At 38.4% G+C, this 18,815-nt stretch overlaps 1 protein-coding gene across 9 annotated transcripts in view; it reads left to right on the forward strand.

Annotated features, from left to right (window-relative positions):
* The first annotated feature begins 6,328 nt into the window (after window positions 1–6,328).
* The window catches only part of ZNF385B (zinc finger protein 385B), a 137,611-nt gene continuing 125,124 nt past the window's right edge, over window positions 6,329–18,815 (forward strand). For 5 of the 9 annotated variants that reach the window (XM_032189970.1, XM_032189969.1, XM_032189971.1 and 2 more), the window contains exon 1: window positions 15,063–15,477. Coding sequence is in view for 3 of the 9 variants with exons in the window: in XM_032189966.1 (XP_032045857.1) it covers window positions 15,453–15,477 (25 nt within the window). In the remaining 6 variants the exon portion in view is untranslated. Of the gene's footprint in view, window positions 6,388–6,588; window positions 6,892–14,453; window positions 14,573–15,062; window positions 15,478–18,815 lie in introns of those variants that run through there. The other 4 variants (XM_032189967.1, XM_032189974.1, XM_032189965.1 and 1 more) reach the window with 3 other exon arrangements.

An 18,815-nucleotide genomic window follows, 5' to 3' on the forward strand; every position in this document is an offset into this window, starting at 1 on the left:
TTTCAGAGCAAGACAAAGATTAAACATGGCAGTTCTCTGTTTTGATTTGTACCAAAAGAAAAAGGAACATATTCTTAAAGGAAACTGGTCCCTTAAACATATGGGGATTTTTCAAGGCTGGCTTCAAAATAGTCTCTAGTGCTTTTTTAACACTGTAGGATACTGAGCACAAGGCACTATGCATATGCTGTTCACCACAGTATCCCAATAGAACTTGTTGCCCAGATGGTGCAAACCATATGCCTCTTGATAGTTTATCTATGTTTGGGAAATACTGTCTAAAAATGTAAGAGGTCATAAGACTTCTCAAAAGCAGCCCTAGTGAATTTCTTTTAGACAGTGCTCTGGAGGTATTTGAACTTTTTGTTTTTGAGTGTTATATGGCAGATTTGAGGAGCTATGGAATCATACTTGCTCCACTATGAGACAGCAGCTCATTAGGCACACAGGCTTCACCGGTCCATCTGCATGCATAGTTTTTTCCCCATAGGAAGTGTCTAAGAGGTGTACAGCACAAGACTGTCTTAGGTCTCTGCTTTTTTTCTCTTTTCCTTTTTTTTTTTTTTTTTCCCTTCCCAGTTGTCTGAATGAACCTTTTTGGAAAAGTAGCAATATAAAAAGCCAATTAATTTTTATATTTGTTCCTGAATCTTCCATAACTCATTTGACTATTTGCAAAGGGTAATAAAGAAAATTTTCTCTGCCCGTATGCAAGTTGTTAAAGTACATTTTCTGTTTTGCTTACCTGGCAGAGATCCACAGACGAATGGCATTCTCATTACATTTCCAGCATAGTGGTTCTTTGAAGTATGAGCTAATTAGGAATAGGCATTGCAAAAGTTTAGACCAGCACTCAGGAAAAGAATGCTTCGTGTAACCATCACTAATTCATTACGATAACCAAAAGCTTATTTCCTTTGAGTAAAGATTTGCACATTCTCACCTACAGCAGTGTACTATATTTAATACTTCTTTGTAGCTCCTCTGAAAGCACAACTCTGCTTAAAAAGTAAATTAGCTAAATTGAAAGGCTAATTGCCTTGAGCTTCAAATACAAAGGATGTCCATGCTTAGATTTCTTTGCCAGCTGCAAGAGGCTGAGAAGATGTGGTTTCAGAAATCCAAACAGGGTATCTCATGACACCTAAGAATTTTAATGTGGTGTCATAAGTCACTAATTTATTCTTGCTGTGGTATTGCTTGCAGAATCTATTGGATGGATCTGTACACAGAGGATGAAATGTGAGGGGAAGGACTTCAGTCTGGCAACAATGTACCTCAAGTACCTAAAAGCTCTTATACTCACATTTCTTCCTTGCGTGACCTCAATCAGAGTAAAAATTAATCCAGTTTGAGATTGTACTTAGATTCATAGAATACCCTAAATTGGAGGACACCAAAAACCATTAGTTTTGCAAGAGAAAGAAGCAGACTTTCAAGGAAATGTGAAAAATGAATATGCCTTGCAGTCCATTTATGGACTTAAGATTTTTTTTTTGGATTTCAGCTGGATGTTTCCTAACATACGTAGATGTTCTTTGTTTCTTCTTTTTTTTTTTTTTTTTTCTCCTGTTTTCAGGCTCTTCCTTTTCAATTTTTACTTGGGTCTAGTCATCTAAGTAACTGAGTAAATACAGCTACAGTGCTATGACACTGCCTTTGCAATACGTGTGTCACGCCAGTGTGCTTTTTGTATGGAACATTTTAATTTGTGGTTGTAATCCATTGGTTGCTGCTGAGACTTGGCCTATACTGTGCTATATCCAGGTTACACAAATGTGGGACCTCACAGAAGCAAATTAAATTTGTTAGCCTTAAACAGGTAGCATTAATGGCTTGTTCAGTAAATAATAAAGGCCAAAAATATATGTCTACTGCTGAGCTATAGCCCTTTGCTTCTAAAACGAAGGTACTCCATTGCCTTACACAGAGCAAAGAATTTAAGACCCAGTTACAGGCAAAAGGAGGGGTTGGTAAGTAAGGGGTTGAGGCAAGTAGCAGGTATTGTGGCAACAATAACAGAGCAAAAGGTGCCTTCTGCTGTGTTTGGGGCCCAAACCCTTTTGTTTGTTTTCATCTAGGAAAAGTACCCAAAATGCTGGCCTCTTTGAGGGCAGGAATAAACATGTGTCCTGATGGAGATCTTGGATGTAAATTATTACAGTGGTGGTGGTTGTTGTTGTGTTTTTTTTTTTTTTTCTTTTTCTTTTGTGCATGTATATTTCAGGTTTAGAAGCTCACTACTTTGATGTGTTCTTGTCCAAATTGTGGAGTTGTGCAGATCTGTCTTCATATGTGTTCAGAAAGAACAGTGATTTCTGTGGCTTCTAAGTGAAGACTATGCATACATGTTGCAAGTTACACAAGGAAATTGGCGATCTTTCACATGTAGTAGGAACAACATATTTGCATTACAGAAGAGTTTTGTTTACTTAAATTACTGTTTAAAGTTAAATTAATTTTATGTTCAGCTCTAATAAAACTCATTAGTATGAAAACATTTATAGATATATCCTGTCTTAATTATGGGCTTACTCTTTTTTTAATCACAGGTTCACCAAGTATCTATAGAATCTTTTCTATAAAACTTTAATTTTCAATAGCTATTTATGTTGAATTAAATGTGAACATAAGCAACTGCGTTGGTTTAAGTCTAGCCAGATTTAGTAGAAGTCCTGATCTATTGTTGTATTTTCCCCATATGATAATTTCCATCCTTTCTCCTATGTAGTGATATCATAGTTTTCTGTTTAGTCTTAAAGCTGCTTCTAAAAACATCACAATCTCATATATAGCAATTACTCTAAATGGACTTTTTTGATTTCACAGAGTATAAAGATCATGTAACTTCTCGTAATTCTCAGTTCACTGACTGCAGTCTCAAGTAGCTGTTCCTGTTACATGATAATGTTAGTGAGCTGTGTGTTAGTGTGCTGAGTTCCTCAGCTTAGCCTGAGGAACTAGTTGGCCCCATTTCATATCTGACTCCTGCTAAGTGAGAACAAATACTATCCAGAACTCCTCAAAGTCTGTCTGCAGTAAAAGGCTTTTTTTTTTTTTTTTGTTTAAGGAAAATAAAACTTGCTGATGCTTGCTTGCATAAACTCAATTGACTAGGAAATTATTTAGAGGGTAGGAAGAATACACAAGTCTTATGTTTGTGCATTTTGTTTTGTGTGTGTTTTTTTAATTAATGTACAAGTTTATTTCAGAGAAGCGCAAAACATTCAGGTAACGTTTATTTAGAAGGCTATCTCTTGGGAAATACATCTGCATTCATGCTGAGATTCTTATGCTGACCCAATGCAGAACTGTACATGTGCTACGTACTCGAGAGCCAGGGTGTTTCAGCAGAGATTTTTAAAGGTGTTTTTCCAACCCTCAATTTAAAGAAGAAAGGAGACAGACTCTTAAGGACAGATAGGACCTTTCATGTGATAACTTTTTCTAGGCAAATATATACACCATAGAAACTGTTCAGTTATGGTAGAAACTTTATTACTGCAGTAAAATCCTAGTGAATGTTTGTCACCAACAATTTCTTCTTATCCCATCACTTCAAGTGTTCAAGGTTTTTCAAGTACAGATCATCCCTGTCTGTATTTTAAGTGTAATTGGAAGTGGCCTTTTACAAATGCCAGCTACTTGATGGGACCTACGGAAATGGGCAAGACCTCAGCAGTTCTCTCTGATAAGAGCAATTTGAGAGAGGAGGGGAAGGTGTTTTGTGACTGTGCCTGCATGTTCATAGTGTGTTGAACCACTCTTGGCTGTAGGACATGTTGGGAAGATGCCTGCATTGGTTTCTGGAGGTGCAGTGTTTCCCCAGTTAGTCACTGAAGCCAGCTGTGCAGTGGGGCAGCAACCTGTCTGCTCATTCAGGGCATGCATGGGGTCCCCTAAGCTCATTGCAGCAGGCAGGAGCACAGCTTTGCTTCTGCCTATGTAATACCTTATTTGAAGTGCTTTGCAGTGACAAATGTTCAGGTCCCAAATCCCAGGAAAACAAAGGCTGGGATTTCTGCGTGGGAACAGACTGACTTCAGAGGGCTGGCAGGGTTTAGTATCTGGTTGCACGTATGGGTCCTCTCCAGGATCGGACCCAAGCATGCAGCTGCTTGCGCTTCTGAAGCTGAGGCTGGAGATGCTTGGTGCAGGTATTGGTTCTGAAGTGCTCTGCATCTGCTGCTACCAGCAGCTGTTGGGAGGCCAGTACTACCTGCAGTGAAGTCACATTTTAACTTACACATGTAGCTCTAGGCAGCACGGGTTATTTTAAAACTTCAGCTTGTGTTTTTTAATTCTTAAATTAGTAGAAATGTATTGCTTCCAGTATAACTTGTTTGTCCTGTGTTAATGTAGCTACGACAGTAGTCTGTAGGAGGAAAAAAAAAAAAAAGTGAGTTTATAACCTTTTTTTAAAAAAAGAAAATACAGATAGAATAAAATTGGACCATGGCTGTTTTTTTTTTTATTATTATTTTTTAATTTTTTTTTTTTTGGTCTGAAGATTATTTTTCTTGCTTGTCTGGCAGCTGGGATGCTGCCCTAGGGTGTAGGTGCGGTGTTCAAGTCCTTGCTGCTCTTGGTTGTTCTTCCTGGGTGTGTCTACATGAAAAACAGTTTGGGTCACGTCAGGAGTGCGCTTTTAAGGGAAGACTTCAAATCTTCCCCACTTGCTTTGCTTTGGCTATATTGCAGAGCAGTCTCAGATTTTACCAACTGAAAGGCTTCGTTGTTCTGTGTGAAATTAAACCAAAACATGCAGTCCGGGAGTGTGTGCATCCCCTGCTCCAGTGACTGTGGGCTAATTCAGCGCCAGGCTGCTGCTTTCCAAAATAACCTCCTTGAAAGGTGGTGGTGCTGCTGCAGGCACCTCGCACCAGCTGTCTGCTCTGTGAATCTGTCCTCCAGTCCCTGCTGCTTCCTAATGCAGACATTAGCCTCTGCCAGTTTTAAATGCATCCCCACTAATGGAGTTTCATAAAGAGCTTAAACTTCACTGAATTACCGAGATAATTACTGAATTACATATTGAATTACCATTTGCTTTCTGCAATCAAACTTATGAGAAATCTGACGAGCTGAGATTTTTGTTATCTATTTTATTAAATATAAATATATAAATTTTATTAAATATAAATACGTTAGTAGCATCTAAAAATATATATATATAACTTTTTTTTTTCCAGAACCATTTACTCCAGAGAGAGAAACTACAGCAGTGCTTTAGAAATAACATTAATAAAAAAAAAAAAAAAAAGAAAGAAAGAAAACAGAACAAAGGGAGTAGGGGGAAGTTATTTATGGTTTAAAAATACATTGAAAAGTAACAAATACCAAAGCAGATTAAATTTTCAGATGAAAATGTCATTTAAGCTCAGCTGAGTTGAGGATCTTGGTTGCTTGCCTTGAAATATGATACTTATGCTTAAATGATTTAGTGTGACAGCATCTAGCCTAGGTTTTCAGGATCCACTCGTATTTGTTTTAAAAAGCAATTAGGTACCTGGAACCTGCAATAATGGTTTTTGGTTTTAATATTTGATGTACATCTTAATGAATGTATTGTTTATATTTTATTTGTTTAATGGCAGAACTGTGAGCTGTATGAAACAGATATGTGACTATGAGCTCTGTTTACTTGGAATACTGGATGAGTGACTCATGCCTGGGGAGGAGTTAGTACAAATACTAACATTTTAAGCATGGACTAGAGTAAGGAATGTGATGAAATACTCTATCCCTCCATAGAAATGATCCTTTAAATGACCATAAAGAAATAAACCTGCTGCACCCCCACTCCTCTACTGGTTTAGTATAAACTATATATAAACTTTATATAAACTATTATTTGTGCAACTTGGTTAATTTATCACGATGAGGATTTATTCTCTAGGGACAAGTGAATATTCCAGGCTCTTGGGTTGTTGTCCAGGGACTGTCACTTACTGTGCATTTGTTTAGCTTCCACAGAACAATCTTTGAGTTGGCATTTCTTTGTGTAACAGCTTTAGTAGCAAAGGAGTTGAAAGTGTGTTACAGACATCTTAAGTGGCCTATTATAGACATCTTAATGCTCATATGAAGGCTGAAGATTTGGGTGTAGGTAACAGTGGAAAGTATGCATTAGTCTTACTTAACAATATGCTGTCTTCCAAACAATGTTTCAAGAAAATCTATTGTTGGCATTGCTTTGGTCAAATGATTGTATTCGGGCAGCAGTTACTATTATGGGCACTGGCAAGTGAAAATCTCTGGAACCAGTTTGTAGTGAGGCAGTTGAAATAAATTTGAAGATGATCTTAACCTCTTCTAGGGAGGCAGTAATAAACCTGTTTTAAAATAGCTTACAGAACAGAGTACATGAGTTGTCATTGGCACAGTGTGAGATACTGCTCACCTTTTTATTTCTGAGCTCTGAGGTGTCACGATGCATGCTTTTCTCTCTGAAGAGATACTTTTGTAACATGGAACCTTGTTTGTTGGAACTGGTCTTTGGTTCATGCATTTAGACAACAGAAATGCTAATTTTTGGTATTAAGCATTACTAGTCGGTTTCCAGTAACAATGTTGTGTATTTTGTAGGAATGAAGCGTCCATTAAGTCCTGACCATGTCTTTGAAGATGGGATTATGAATCAGCCAGCTGTTCTGTGGGGCTTTGAAGAAAAGGGACTGAGGAACGACAGACAGGACTATCAGTTAAACAAAGAAAAGAAGAAGATACTATTTTCATTCTGTGAAGTGTGCAATATACAGCTGAACTCTGCAGCACAAGCTCAAGTTCATTACAATGGGAAGTCTCACCTGAAAAGAGTGAAGCAGTTAAATAATGGAAAACTCCCTACAAGTACAGCTCCTGGCACCTTGTTTGCAAGTACAAGCACAGGTAAATGATCAGTAGGAGATGCTGGGTTTCGGTCAAGAAATTTGAGGAAGCTTTTAAGCTCGACTTTCCCAACCCAGAATAACCATTATGCTTAATATTAGTAATTAATATTTTGTCATGTTCAGCATTAGTACTGTTATTTTCTCTTGTAAAGCCAATTTTGTTTAGGCAGTATTACATCACTGCATGATTGATGACTGGGTTGGGCCATATGTAGTTGAGATTATAGCCTATTTAAAAGTAGCTGTCCTGGCTTCTAATAGTCATGCATTTGTCATCTATCTTTGTTTAAAAAACAAATTTCTGGAAGGATGCTATATGTGCAGGAGAAATGTTTAAAGGAATGTAGTGGTGGGAAGAGGAGTGGAAAGCTACATCTTGGCCTGGGCCTTTCATCATTTTTGCTTCTACTGTCCTGAATTTTAATTGCTCTCATCCAAGTAAAAAAGTAATATGAAATAGTATTTATTTTCTGGGCAAAGCAAAGGTCCCAAATGCTTGGGCGAAATACACCTAGTGTGTAGTATGTAAAGGTGTACATAACGTCTTAAAAGTTTTTTTGAAGTGTTAGACTTAGCTGTTATCACTATTATCTATTCTGAGAAAAACGTAGTATTTCCATGCTTCTCTAGGCATGTAGGAATTTGAACACATCAAACAAATAACTTAAAGTTGTACAGTTGTAAGGGAAAGGATGCTGGAACTCTCCTTCCCTTTTTATAAAGGGTCCTGGTATGCCAGATGGTCAGTTGCTTTGATGTTCTGTGTTTAAGGATTTTGTTGCAGGATTATCCTTTCTCTGCGATGCTCTAAAAACATTGAAGGAAATTTGTTAGAGCATTTTAAGGATGCTTTTCTTACTGATAGTTGAAGTAGATATTTTTTCCCTTTCTGTTATTCTGTTAAACAAATATCAGGTGTGTTTTTTTCTTCTTTTTTCTTTAAAATCCCAAAGTGCTAAAGTTGATCTTAAAAAGCATTCCTTACATGTCACATTAAAAGAGGTATAGCAAATCATACTGTTTCTGAGACAAGAAAACACTGCAGCTCTAAGGAATTGTCATCTCGAAGAAGCTAATGCTGCTGCATATTAACTGTTAGTACATTAGTTTTGATAAGTAACAGACCTCAAATATTCACGAAAAGTTGTATTTTTTTTTTTTAATAAGCCATATGAGTGAGATTTACTTTGATTTTTCTGTGTATTGATACAATCAAACTTCAGTAGAGGGTAAGAAAAAAAAATATGCAAAATGTCTCATTTTCCTTTATTTTGATTTTTAAGTGGTTTTTGTTTACACTTTTTTTTTTTGCTTTGTTTAGAACCAAGTAGTGTAAGGGTATCACTTATACAAGTCCTGTGGCCCCCAAAATGTCTACTGAAAAACACCTAAATAATGTAGTTCTGTGCATTCTTCAAGTATCTTAATTTTGAATGAGACATTCTCAATTAATTTATTTTGTGTTGACAGAAAACAAAATGTTTGGACTGTATATTTTCTGTTGCTGTTTTGTTCGTTTGACACCTGTACCCGATGTCTTTGCAGTCATTCCTGGGGATTGCAGCTGATGCTCTGGCACTGCTGCCCAGAGAACGCTCTGAAGCTGAGAACATTTTAAGTTTGCTGGAACACATGCTTTGGGGTTACCATATGGCATAGGAGTTAAACTCATGTTTTTTTTGTTTGTTTGTTTGTTTTTTTAGCAGTGTGCTTTGTTTCCTGATCTGTATATTTGATTGCATCCCACTTACTTTCTAGCTATGCTGTTTTGCCCAGTGCATGTTGAAATAGGCATGCTGTTTTCATAGCTGAAGGATGTTAGTTCCATAAGCATTTAGAGGAAAAAAATGCCTTGCATAGGCAGTTTTCTATAATTGCATGGACAGTTTAATATAATGCTTAAGAGACATTAGGGGAACAATGTTTACCAAAATGTCATTCTCAAAGAACACTTCTCAAAAAAAAAAAAAAAGTAGAAATTTATTTTCTTATAAATTTATGTTATCCGGGCTTAGTTTTAATCCATGTCCTCTGGAGTGTTATTAGCCCTTGTAATGGGAGTCTGCCTCTCCCATTTCTTTGGCTAACACTGTAAACAATTAATTGTGCAGATGGTAAGAGAACAATTCTGTTCATCTCACTTCACCAATGAACAGACTTTATTACTTGTGTGAAGAAAGCAAATAGCCCTTCTCATACCTCACTGTTAAAACTAAGTACCCTTCTAATGAACCAATTGGTGAGCAGTTCTGCAAGCCGCAGGAAGCTTTCTGCAAAGGTTCCTGCTAATCTATGGGGGGGGTTCTTTTGTCTGCACAAAATGAAAGTGAAATGAATAATATTTCTGTTGAAAATAAAGTACTTCTGAATATATGTGCCTGTAAATGTATGTTGACAATACAGAGACCAGGATTATAGACCTGCCAGAACTGGTTTGAACCTGTGCAACAGAACTGATCTCTGCACCACTGCTGCCCTCCAGCCTACGTGGCTCTTGGTGGGCTTCCTTCCAAACAGGGATGAACATGAAGGAGTCATGCAGCATGTTTTCATATCCCTCCTCTTCAGAGGTCCTCTCTGTGATGGGTGGCCTCAGGATGTTATAAAGCATCCTTTTAATTGTTGACCTCCACTGTGTTTCATGGATTTAATCCCAATTCACTGCTTTTAACTTTCAGTAATAGGTAATAGTCCTTGTGGAAAAACTTACTAACTGGAATTCCAGGTCCTGGCAATAATACTGTAGTGTATAGATGACAGGGTCTATATACTTAAGTTTTCTCTAAAGTGATATTTGGACTTTAAGTTACTCTCTATAATAAGGGTACAATTGTCATAGAATTTCAAAAGGTATTTAGCAACATGTATTTACAAAAAGTATGATCTGTTTCTGTAGTCTGTTTATTTTGACTCCGTCTCTCCCCATTACTGAATCTAGAAATAGCTTCACTACCCTGCCTGTACAAGTCAATAGCTCCATAGCATTTTAAAATTAAAACAATCAAAAGCAAGTTCAACAGTTGCTTTTCTTTATGTTGCACACAAATTAAAGTTTACCGTTTCCTTGATTTGACCAAATCAAGAACTTCATTGACTAAATTAAAGGTTTGGGTGACTTGATACACTAATCTAGTTACTCATTTTCATTAGCTTGGTGATAGAAGTGAGGGGCTAGGCTACTACAATGTCACTTTGCTGGGGATTAGAACCTCTGCTGCTCTCCTTGCCACTGACAATTCCTACCCATTTGTAAAGAATGGTGTTAAAGCCATCTTGTGACCGGGCACAAGTGGTGTTCCCCTGGGTATTGGGGCCTACCCTTTTTACTATATTTATTGATGATTTGGATGAGCGAATCATAAGTTTGAGTGCATCATAAGTTTGCAGCCAACACCAAGTTGGGGGGAAACATTGATCTGCCAGACAGTAGGAAGGCCCTGCAGAGGGACCTGGACAGGTTAGACCGATGGGCAGAGGCCAATGGGGTGAGGTTCAATATGGTGAAGGGCTGGGTCCTGCACTTTGGCCACAACATCCCCAAGCAGTGCCACAGGCTATGGGCAGAGTGGCTTGAAGGCTGTGCAGAAGACAAGGATCCAGGGGTGTTGGTTGACGCTTGCCTGAATATGAGCCAGCAGCATGCCCAGGTGGCCAAGAAGGCCAACGGTATCCTGGCTTGTATCAGGAATAGTGTGGCCAGCAGGACCAGGGAGGTGATTGTTCCCCTGTACTCTCTGCTGTGGGTAGGCCTCACCTCAAGTACTGCGTTCAGTTTTGGGTGCCTCAGTACAAGAAAGGCATCGAGGCCCTGGAGTGTGTCTGGAGGAGGGCTACAAAGCTGGTTGAAAGGCCTGGAACACAAGTTCTTACATATAACTAGTGATAGGACTAGAGGGAATGGCCTCCGGTTGTGTCAGGGGAGGTTCAGGTTGGAAAGGAGGAGACATTTCTTCTCAGGAAGAGTAGCCAAGCATTGGGACAGGTTGCTCAAGGAAGTAGTGGAGTCACCATCCCTGGGGCTGTTTAGGGAAAGGCTCAGTGTGGTATTTGGGATGTGTTTTGGTAGGTCATGTTGGTGGTAGGGGTATGGTTGGACCAGATGATCTTGCAAGTCTTTTCCAACCTTAATAATTCTGATACCCCTCCTGTCTTGCCCTAGCTGGGGCAGTACCCCGCAGTACTGTGCCAAAGGCCTTTCTCTGTCCTCTGACACCCTGCCAGCTTTCTGCCAGAAGGCAATAATTACAAGCTCTGGGAAAATCAAGCGTCCACCTGCTGGTGCAGCTTGGACCTGGAGTCCCTTCACTGATTTCCTACGGCCGGAGAAGGAAGCGCTGTGTTTTTGGGGCAGCCTCGGGCTACGGCCCGCTGCTGCCGCGCAGCTGACCCCGGCGGCAGCCCCGCGGTGGACGGGGGAGCCCTCAGGGGTCGCGGCGCGGCCTCGGCCGTTTCGCGTCACCCCCTCCAGGCCACGGAGGGCCGGCTGCAGGGCTGGTGGGGGGCTAGATGCCGGGCCGGGTCCTCTCCCTCCGCGGGCGGCGGCCGGGCCCGCGGCCAGCAGGGGGGGCTGCAGCCTGCGCCATGCTCGGCGCCTGTCCTTAATATTAGCCGTTGTTTGTAAGGGAGAGAGATCTGCGCTAAGAGCGGCGAGCTGCAGGCAGTGCCCGTCTTGTGAGGGGCACCGCTGTGTCCCTGAGCGCTGCTTTTGCTCCCCCAGCTCCGCTCCTTACCCCCGTAGGTCGGACCCCTGGGCTTCTCCCAGCTGCAGCCGTGGCACGGGAGAATAGGGGAGAGGTCGGGTGTTGGGTCCCCCCCACCACACACATACACACTTTTGGCAACAGAGAATAGATCTGCTTTGCCTCCTTGTGTAGTGCCATGTTAAGTGGGAAGTCTGGGCATCGTTTCCGTTTAATGGAGGCAGCGAGGCTCACAGCTAAAGTACTCTGAATTATCCTTTAAAGGATCCATGGGCTATACAGGTAACTTGCAGGAAGTGCCCTCAGCTACTTCAAATGAAAAGCACTTTCTTAAAGAGCTCATTTAAATTAATAACTAATTTTCTAAGCATCTGACTCTTTTTATTTGAAAATAAATAAATAAATAATAAAATTGGCTATTGGTGAACCTCAAGAAATGGTTCTTAAATATTCCAGGTAGCCACACATCTACATACTCGTATTTGCACAGATGCCTGTGAGAAAGACTCTGCTTTATGAAACTGTAGAGAAATCACTTTGACCATGTCAGTGCAACTTTGTGATCAGTGATGAGTATCAGAAATCAAAGATTAAACTCAGGGATGTTACAACTGAATGAACCTGCATTGGGTTCTCTTATCTCAGTGAAATTTTTCATTGATTTTAATTGTCAGTGGAATCCAATCCTAAAGGTCTGCCTTTGTATGTAGATTTGAATCCTGAGCTGAGCCCAGACTAGCTTTTTGCCATGTAGATTATTTGCCGTATAAAATTTGTGTGAACTTAACAGAGAACAAAATTTTTGTTTGCTTTAAGCCTCTTGATCTAGGTCCTCAAATTCCTTGTCAGCATTTATCTGTCCTTTTTCCTAAAAAACAATAAAAAATAAAAAAAAAAATCTGATTTTTATTACACAATATTTTTATTAATTATTCTAGTGAGTACTCAAAGGAATGCTAAGCAGCAACCAAAGTAACTTGAAAAAGTTGTTGAGCTGAGTCCTCCTAAATTTCTTCATATGTAGCTATATGGTTAGTGTGTAGAGGAGGATATTAGCGTGTAGGGGAGGAAGCACTGTGAGTTTACTCTTTCTTGCCTTATTCACAAACCTGTTTTAGACTTGTGTAAGGCCAGCCTTGTTCTGCCTTCTCTGTCTGCTGCCAACAGCCCAATCTGTTGGGAAGGAGTGTGAAGAAAGCTGCTGAGAGACTGCTCAGCTGCTGGAGACACAAAATGGGGTGGCATCTGGGGGCTTTGTACCCATGCTTCCTCTATGAAAGAGAGGTGCCCTCCCCCCTTCCCCTCTTTGCTGTCCTACTCTGGGCAAAATCTGTCTGTTTGGAAAATATTAGGGTCTCAATAGAAAGCAAGACCATTTCCTCCCTCTGGTGTATTTTTTTTTTTTTTTTTAAGGGGGGAGGGGTAGAATGTCTCTTGTAATGTTAATTTAGATTCGTGAGCTGTTGAGAAACTATGTTAGTATTCCCCTTCTCACTGCCATGTATATTGACTTCTTTACCTATTCAGTGTTCCAAATAGATTGCATTTGGTAGACAGTATGTCCCATCTTGAGTATATCCCACAATTTCCTTAGGAAATATGTGTTATTATGCAAGTTATAATTTTTCTTACAGTATGTAAGAAAACAGTATCCATTTATGGTATCTGACTGCTATTTTTCTTTCATAACAGTTCTAATTAGTTGCTCTGAAACTAGGGACCTTTATTGTATTGTTTTGGTGCTCTTGATACTTCTTAGAAAATGATGATGGGAGTGAGTACCAAGGGACAGAGCTGATGTGAAAGATAGTCTCTTGTTTGCTAATAGCTGGAAACTGTATCTATAATACTTTGTTCTGTGTTTGAATAGTTGCACTGTGACAAGTACAGGTAAAGGTAATAAAAAAAGACTACTACCACTGTCATCAAGAAAATTCTATTTTTTTTTAAGTAATCGGTAAATTGATTTAAAGTGAGATATTCAAAAATGCTCTAATAAAGGAAAAAAAAATAAAAGCAAAACTTTTTTTTAAAGTTGTTAATGGGTATCAGACCAATTATCCATCTGTAGTCTCTACATCATTCTCTTGGAGGCAGTAAGCACATAATTGACCCTCGTAAGCAAGCTGGTTATATGACTAGTATAGACCAAAAATGGTTTGGGGGGGAGGAGGGGGGATTTGTTTTGGGTGGAATGCGTAGTGAAGTGTTTCAAAATAAAATTGGCTACTACAGTCATCACTTGTTGCTCTAGTCCCTGATACATGAGTGTGCATAAATATGTTATTGTATCAAAATTCTCTGCAGAATTCCTTTCTGGATAGTTTAACCTCTCTTCAGGAAGCAATTACGTTGTAGTAAAGAAACAGCATTTAGATGTTTGATAATCAGATGTTCTAGAGTTTAGGACTTAAAAAAAAAAAAAAAAAAAAAAAAAAAAAAAAAAAAAAGGTTGGTCACTTGTCATGGTTTCTTTATGTGTAGAGTTGTCATTTTTGTTCAGTGTGTATATCCAACAGTGATTTTATACAAGCATGACTGAAACAATAAAATGAAGTCAGAGGTGTGTGTGTATTTTTTAATTAATATATATTTTTTACTGTTTTTATCTTGGAAAAGTAAATCAGATACTCTGTACGGTAAGTATCTCAATCTGGGAACAGGTCCTGCCAAAATTTCTCTCATAGTTGTCTCATGACACAGTAGTATATATGGATAACTATACAGGTATAGTAATAAAAACTCCTGTGTCTTTCTATTTCTTTGTAAACTTAACCTCTTCATGGTTACATCTGATTCTTATTACAGTGTGCATTTAAAATCTTTGTGGGTGGGAGCGTGTACAGTGGCACATGCCCTCTTACCTTTTTTGGGAAAGAAAATGCATGAACTACCTGAAAAGACAAGGATTTACACTCTGGGAGGGCTCTGTGGGAGTAGGAAGAACATTAATTTAATAAGCCATGGAGATTTTTCATAGTAAGTAATTAAAAAATATTGTTGTTTTTCAAAAGCAAAGGCAATGTTCATGTAATGCTTTTAGTTGCTGAATTGTTTGTACAAATACTTGATCTGCCGGATTGTATGGATGGGTCGGTATTCTAAAATTCTTCGTCTAGGTATATGTGCTTCTCCTTAGATATAAACAAATATGATATTTGCTAATAGACTTTGTCAGTTACATGGTTAAAAAGTACTTATTTGTTCATCTGTGTAATTGTAAATTAATCTTACTTACAGAAGCTGTAAGGAATCATTAATTTTTACTGCTAGATTTTTTCCCAGTGAGCTTCATTACCACAATACAGGCTACTGCTTCTCCTCTGTCTCGTGTTCATTGTAGAAAAGACAGAGCTATTTTTAACATTTACACAGGCTAGATAGATGATTCTGCTTTCTGTATGGTTCGGAGCTGAATCTGTAGAGCCTTTCATAATCATGCCTTTTTTTATGGTTTATTTGAATTTGATCACTAGCTGATTTCATGCATTGATAATGACGGCTTAGGTTGCCTGTTTCTCAGCATAAATTCACCTCAGACTTCTACTTTGACAGTGCTCTGTGTTTCTGTACGCATGAAGATACAGAACTGAAATTGCTTTGCTTTCTTTACAAAATGACTCAGAGTGTGCTTGTCCTTCCCTAAAATGTTGCCAGCGTGTGAAGGATTTTCAATGAGCAATGCAATAAGCCAGCATCTGGGAAGGTTTGGAGCAGCACTGGTGTACCGGTGCACTGTCACAGAGGAGCAGAGCTGGAGCAAAGGCTCTGTAGCACCGTAGATCATATTGGTCACATATTGGAAGTTCTGTTTACGTAACTTGGTTGCTATTTGAGCTGGTTAAATAGTATTGCCATAATGTGGAGTGGACTTCCCAGTAGAGGTGAGCATGATTTTTATTATTAAACTTCACTGAATTGCTTTGTGATGTGATATTAGTAGTGGATGATTACATGTTTGGCAGTATTTCTGTGTGCATGTCATTTGTATTTTAGTTACTCCAATGGAAAGGATAAGAAAAATGGCAAAATATACAATGCATAGTTTAGTTCTCTTCTTATTTCAGTATTCAAAGTAACTCTAAATATGTGGCAAGCTCCCTTTCCTTGCTTGCTGTTTGCAGAGGGCATCTTTCCAGTAGGTGACTTCCTATGCATTTTAAATGTTTTTGGAACACGTCAGTGATGCTGTATTATTGTTACAGAAAGAAGCTAATTAACAGTGTGACTAACTGCCTGTTACAAGAGCTTGCTTTCTGGCTTGTTAAATATCAAATTATAGTTATAATGATATGTAAAGCATAAGAGCTGCTGAATTCTCCCAGATAAACTATGGAAGTGAAGAAGGAAATAAATTGTATACTGGATTCGAAGTGTTGTATATGTCTGTCACTGTTAATATTAAAAGTTATGACTTGTCATGCCCAGGATAGCTTCCAATAATTCATTCACTGACAGCTTGCTTTGAGAAGGGTATAAAATTACTGTCACTTCTCCCTAACCGGTTAAATTTGAGATTTAGTGCAGTAAGTTTTATTTAAGGGAACAGATAGTGTGCTAAAGGTAGCCTGTGAAGTTCTAGTAGTAAATCTTTTAAGTTTTAAAGAAGCATTATCAAAACCTAAATGGACTTCATACCTGTTTAAATATATTTTTTAAAAAATTTCATCTGTAGAACACACAGAATTATTAAACTCAGTTTCTTGTTAAGCAGTATTGTTCTGTTAATGTTTTTAGTTTGTCGTGAGACCAGCTATGATTATATTCACATCTGCTGATAGTAATTATTCTAATAAAAGTAGGGTGCTAAAGATGCTTAAAAATATTTTTTTCCTTGCTAAAAATGTCTATGCTTACTGTGTAAAGACTGCTGTGTTTTTTGGTTTTCTTTTTTTTTTTTTTTTTTTTTTTTTGAGGAACTAGGACAGCTCATGCATTTTCCTGCTAAATATATTTATGAGGCAGCTGTTTTATAGCTTTCAGCTCTAAAGTTATAGATAAGTGTGTATTTGTTTGACAGAAGATTCGAGAATTTCCATTTACTGCCAGTACATGTAAAGCTTGGCTAAGCAGACTGCATCAGGAGCACACACCATTTGTATTAGCCAATCTGTCTTTGCAAGTCCCAGGGCCACTATCTTGCTAGAAGCCACTGTGTGCTTTTGAAAGCATGAAATTAGTTTTATACTGAGCACATGGTTTCTCATTTAGCAGTTCTTTTTATGGTAATGGTCAATTTATGGTTCACTGCCAGAATTTTGGTGTTCTGTCAAAGCTGATAGCTCATGCTAAGGTGTTCTTTGGAGATTAAGAAAATTTAAAACTACCCCACACTCCCCTGCCCTCTAAAAAAAAAAAAAAAAGACAAAACAAAAACCAACAAAAGTGGGTCGTGATGGAGATCTAGAGAGACTTTAATAAAGGGTAACTGTCCCCAGTGACCTAAACTACTCACATTCCTGTTAGCATTTTGGACTTTATAGTTTTATAGATAACATTCCTAAGCATATGCTTGTCAACTGTGACATAAAGATATTAAATTGTCACCTTCTTACACTTCATACAGTGGTTTTTAATCATTTTGCAATAAACTTTTTCATGATATGGAAAATTTATTATCCCTCAGTGTTGTTTTGCTCTGTGTGCTTATTCAGTGATCAGGGACAAAATACAGTTGTCAAAAGTGTATGAAACACCCTAAACATTCAGGAGAGACTTTTTTTTTTTTTTTTTTTTTTTTTTTTACAATGCATGTGTAGAACATGTTAGTTTGTTTGGAAACTTGTAGGAGTCTCAAGAAGTTGTTAGTAAACACTTTTAAAAAATGTTCCTTAATACATGTAATTTGTAAACTGATGAGGTAATATTTTTAGCCATATTCCATTCTTGGGAGAGTCTAACCCTGTGAGATTACAGACTATCCCCTCAATAGCAGCTACCCACAGTAAAAGATTAAGGTGATTAACATTGTATAATGTTAGACTTCACTTGGGTTGCTTTGTCCAGTTTACATTAATCTCTGCTGTATATTAGGTAACTTTAGACTGCGCTGCTTTTATATGGATTTACATAATTTTGATTTCCTGTACTTTGATCCCGTAATGAGCATTTTTTTATGATACAATATTTACTTTTCTGCCAATTTGTTGACCCTGGGTAAAATCTGACTGCACTTTGTATGGAAGGTCCCGTGGGCTCTAGAAGTGGTAGACTTCTTCTCTAAGTGCTGAGGAAAGATTCTTATCACTTACTGATACACCTTTCTGGGAAAGGAGGAGCTGGAAGCTGTACCTGATAAAAAGTGAATTTAAGTGAGTGTAGCAGTTTTTGATCCTTCCATCATCATGGAGAAAGAAGAAAAGTGGAAACTATGGAGACTACTTCTCTTTGCAGAAGTCACTTGGAAGGTGCAGCAGAGTATCAGCTCAACAGAGCTCCTCCTTTCTCAAAGCCGTGTTGACTTGGAGCATCCTGCAGTCATGAAATAGAGGCAGACTGACAGTTTCTTTTATATACAGCTTTAAAAAATATGGTTGCTGTCATTTTAGGACCTTTGAATAAATTTGCTTGCTATTCTCTAGCACGTGTTTCGAGGTTAGAGGCATCAAATATTGTTATGAACATTTGGAAAACGATGTGTGACATGTCACTACCATGACATATAAAACTTGTTTTATTTAAGTACTTCAGCTAGAATGCCTTTCCTTGTCCTTTTATTCTTTGTGGAATTCTTTTATCCATGCTTTTTTTCACTATAAATATATGCTTGTCACATTTCAAGCTGGCTAGTTCTGTTCCAAGACTTTGTTGCATGTAAGGTGCTTTTAGCTTCAGAGATCTTGCATCCTCTTCCAAGTGCCTTTATTGGTGCACGTTTCCTCTCCTGACGTTTCACATTGGTAAGTAATGAGAGAAGTGAGATCCAGAGTGCTGGTTACACTGGACGAAGCTACTTAACTTCTTGGTAGGGTGCCCTACTGCTTAAAGGGAGCATTTCTGTATCAGATTGCCAATTTTCTCATGGCACCATAGCTTCAATTTCTTCTCCTTTGGAAGACATGAATGTTAATGTATGGGATCCTTTACAGTTTGAGACAGTTTAGGGGATAGCAGCTTCACTACTGCAATTTTACTTACAAGGAAACTGAAGGAGGAGAGGATACTGTCAAAATGACTGGGGAAGTGGTTTGGAGTTGTAAGCAATACCATGTTGTTGACTTGA

The sequence above is a fragment of the Aythya fuligula genome, chromosome 6 (genome assembly GCF_009819795.1).
Source record: "Aythya fuligula isolate bAytFul2 chromosome 6, bAytFul2.pri, whole genome shotgun sequence".
Lineage (NCBI taxonomy): Eukaryota > Metazoa > Chordata > Aves > Anseriformes > Anatidae > Aythya > Aythya fuligula.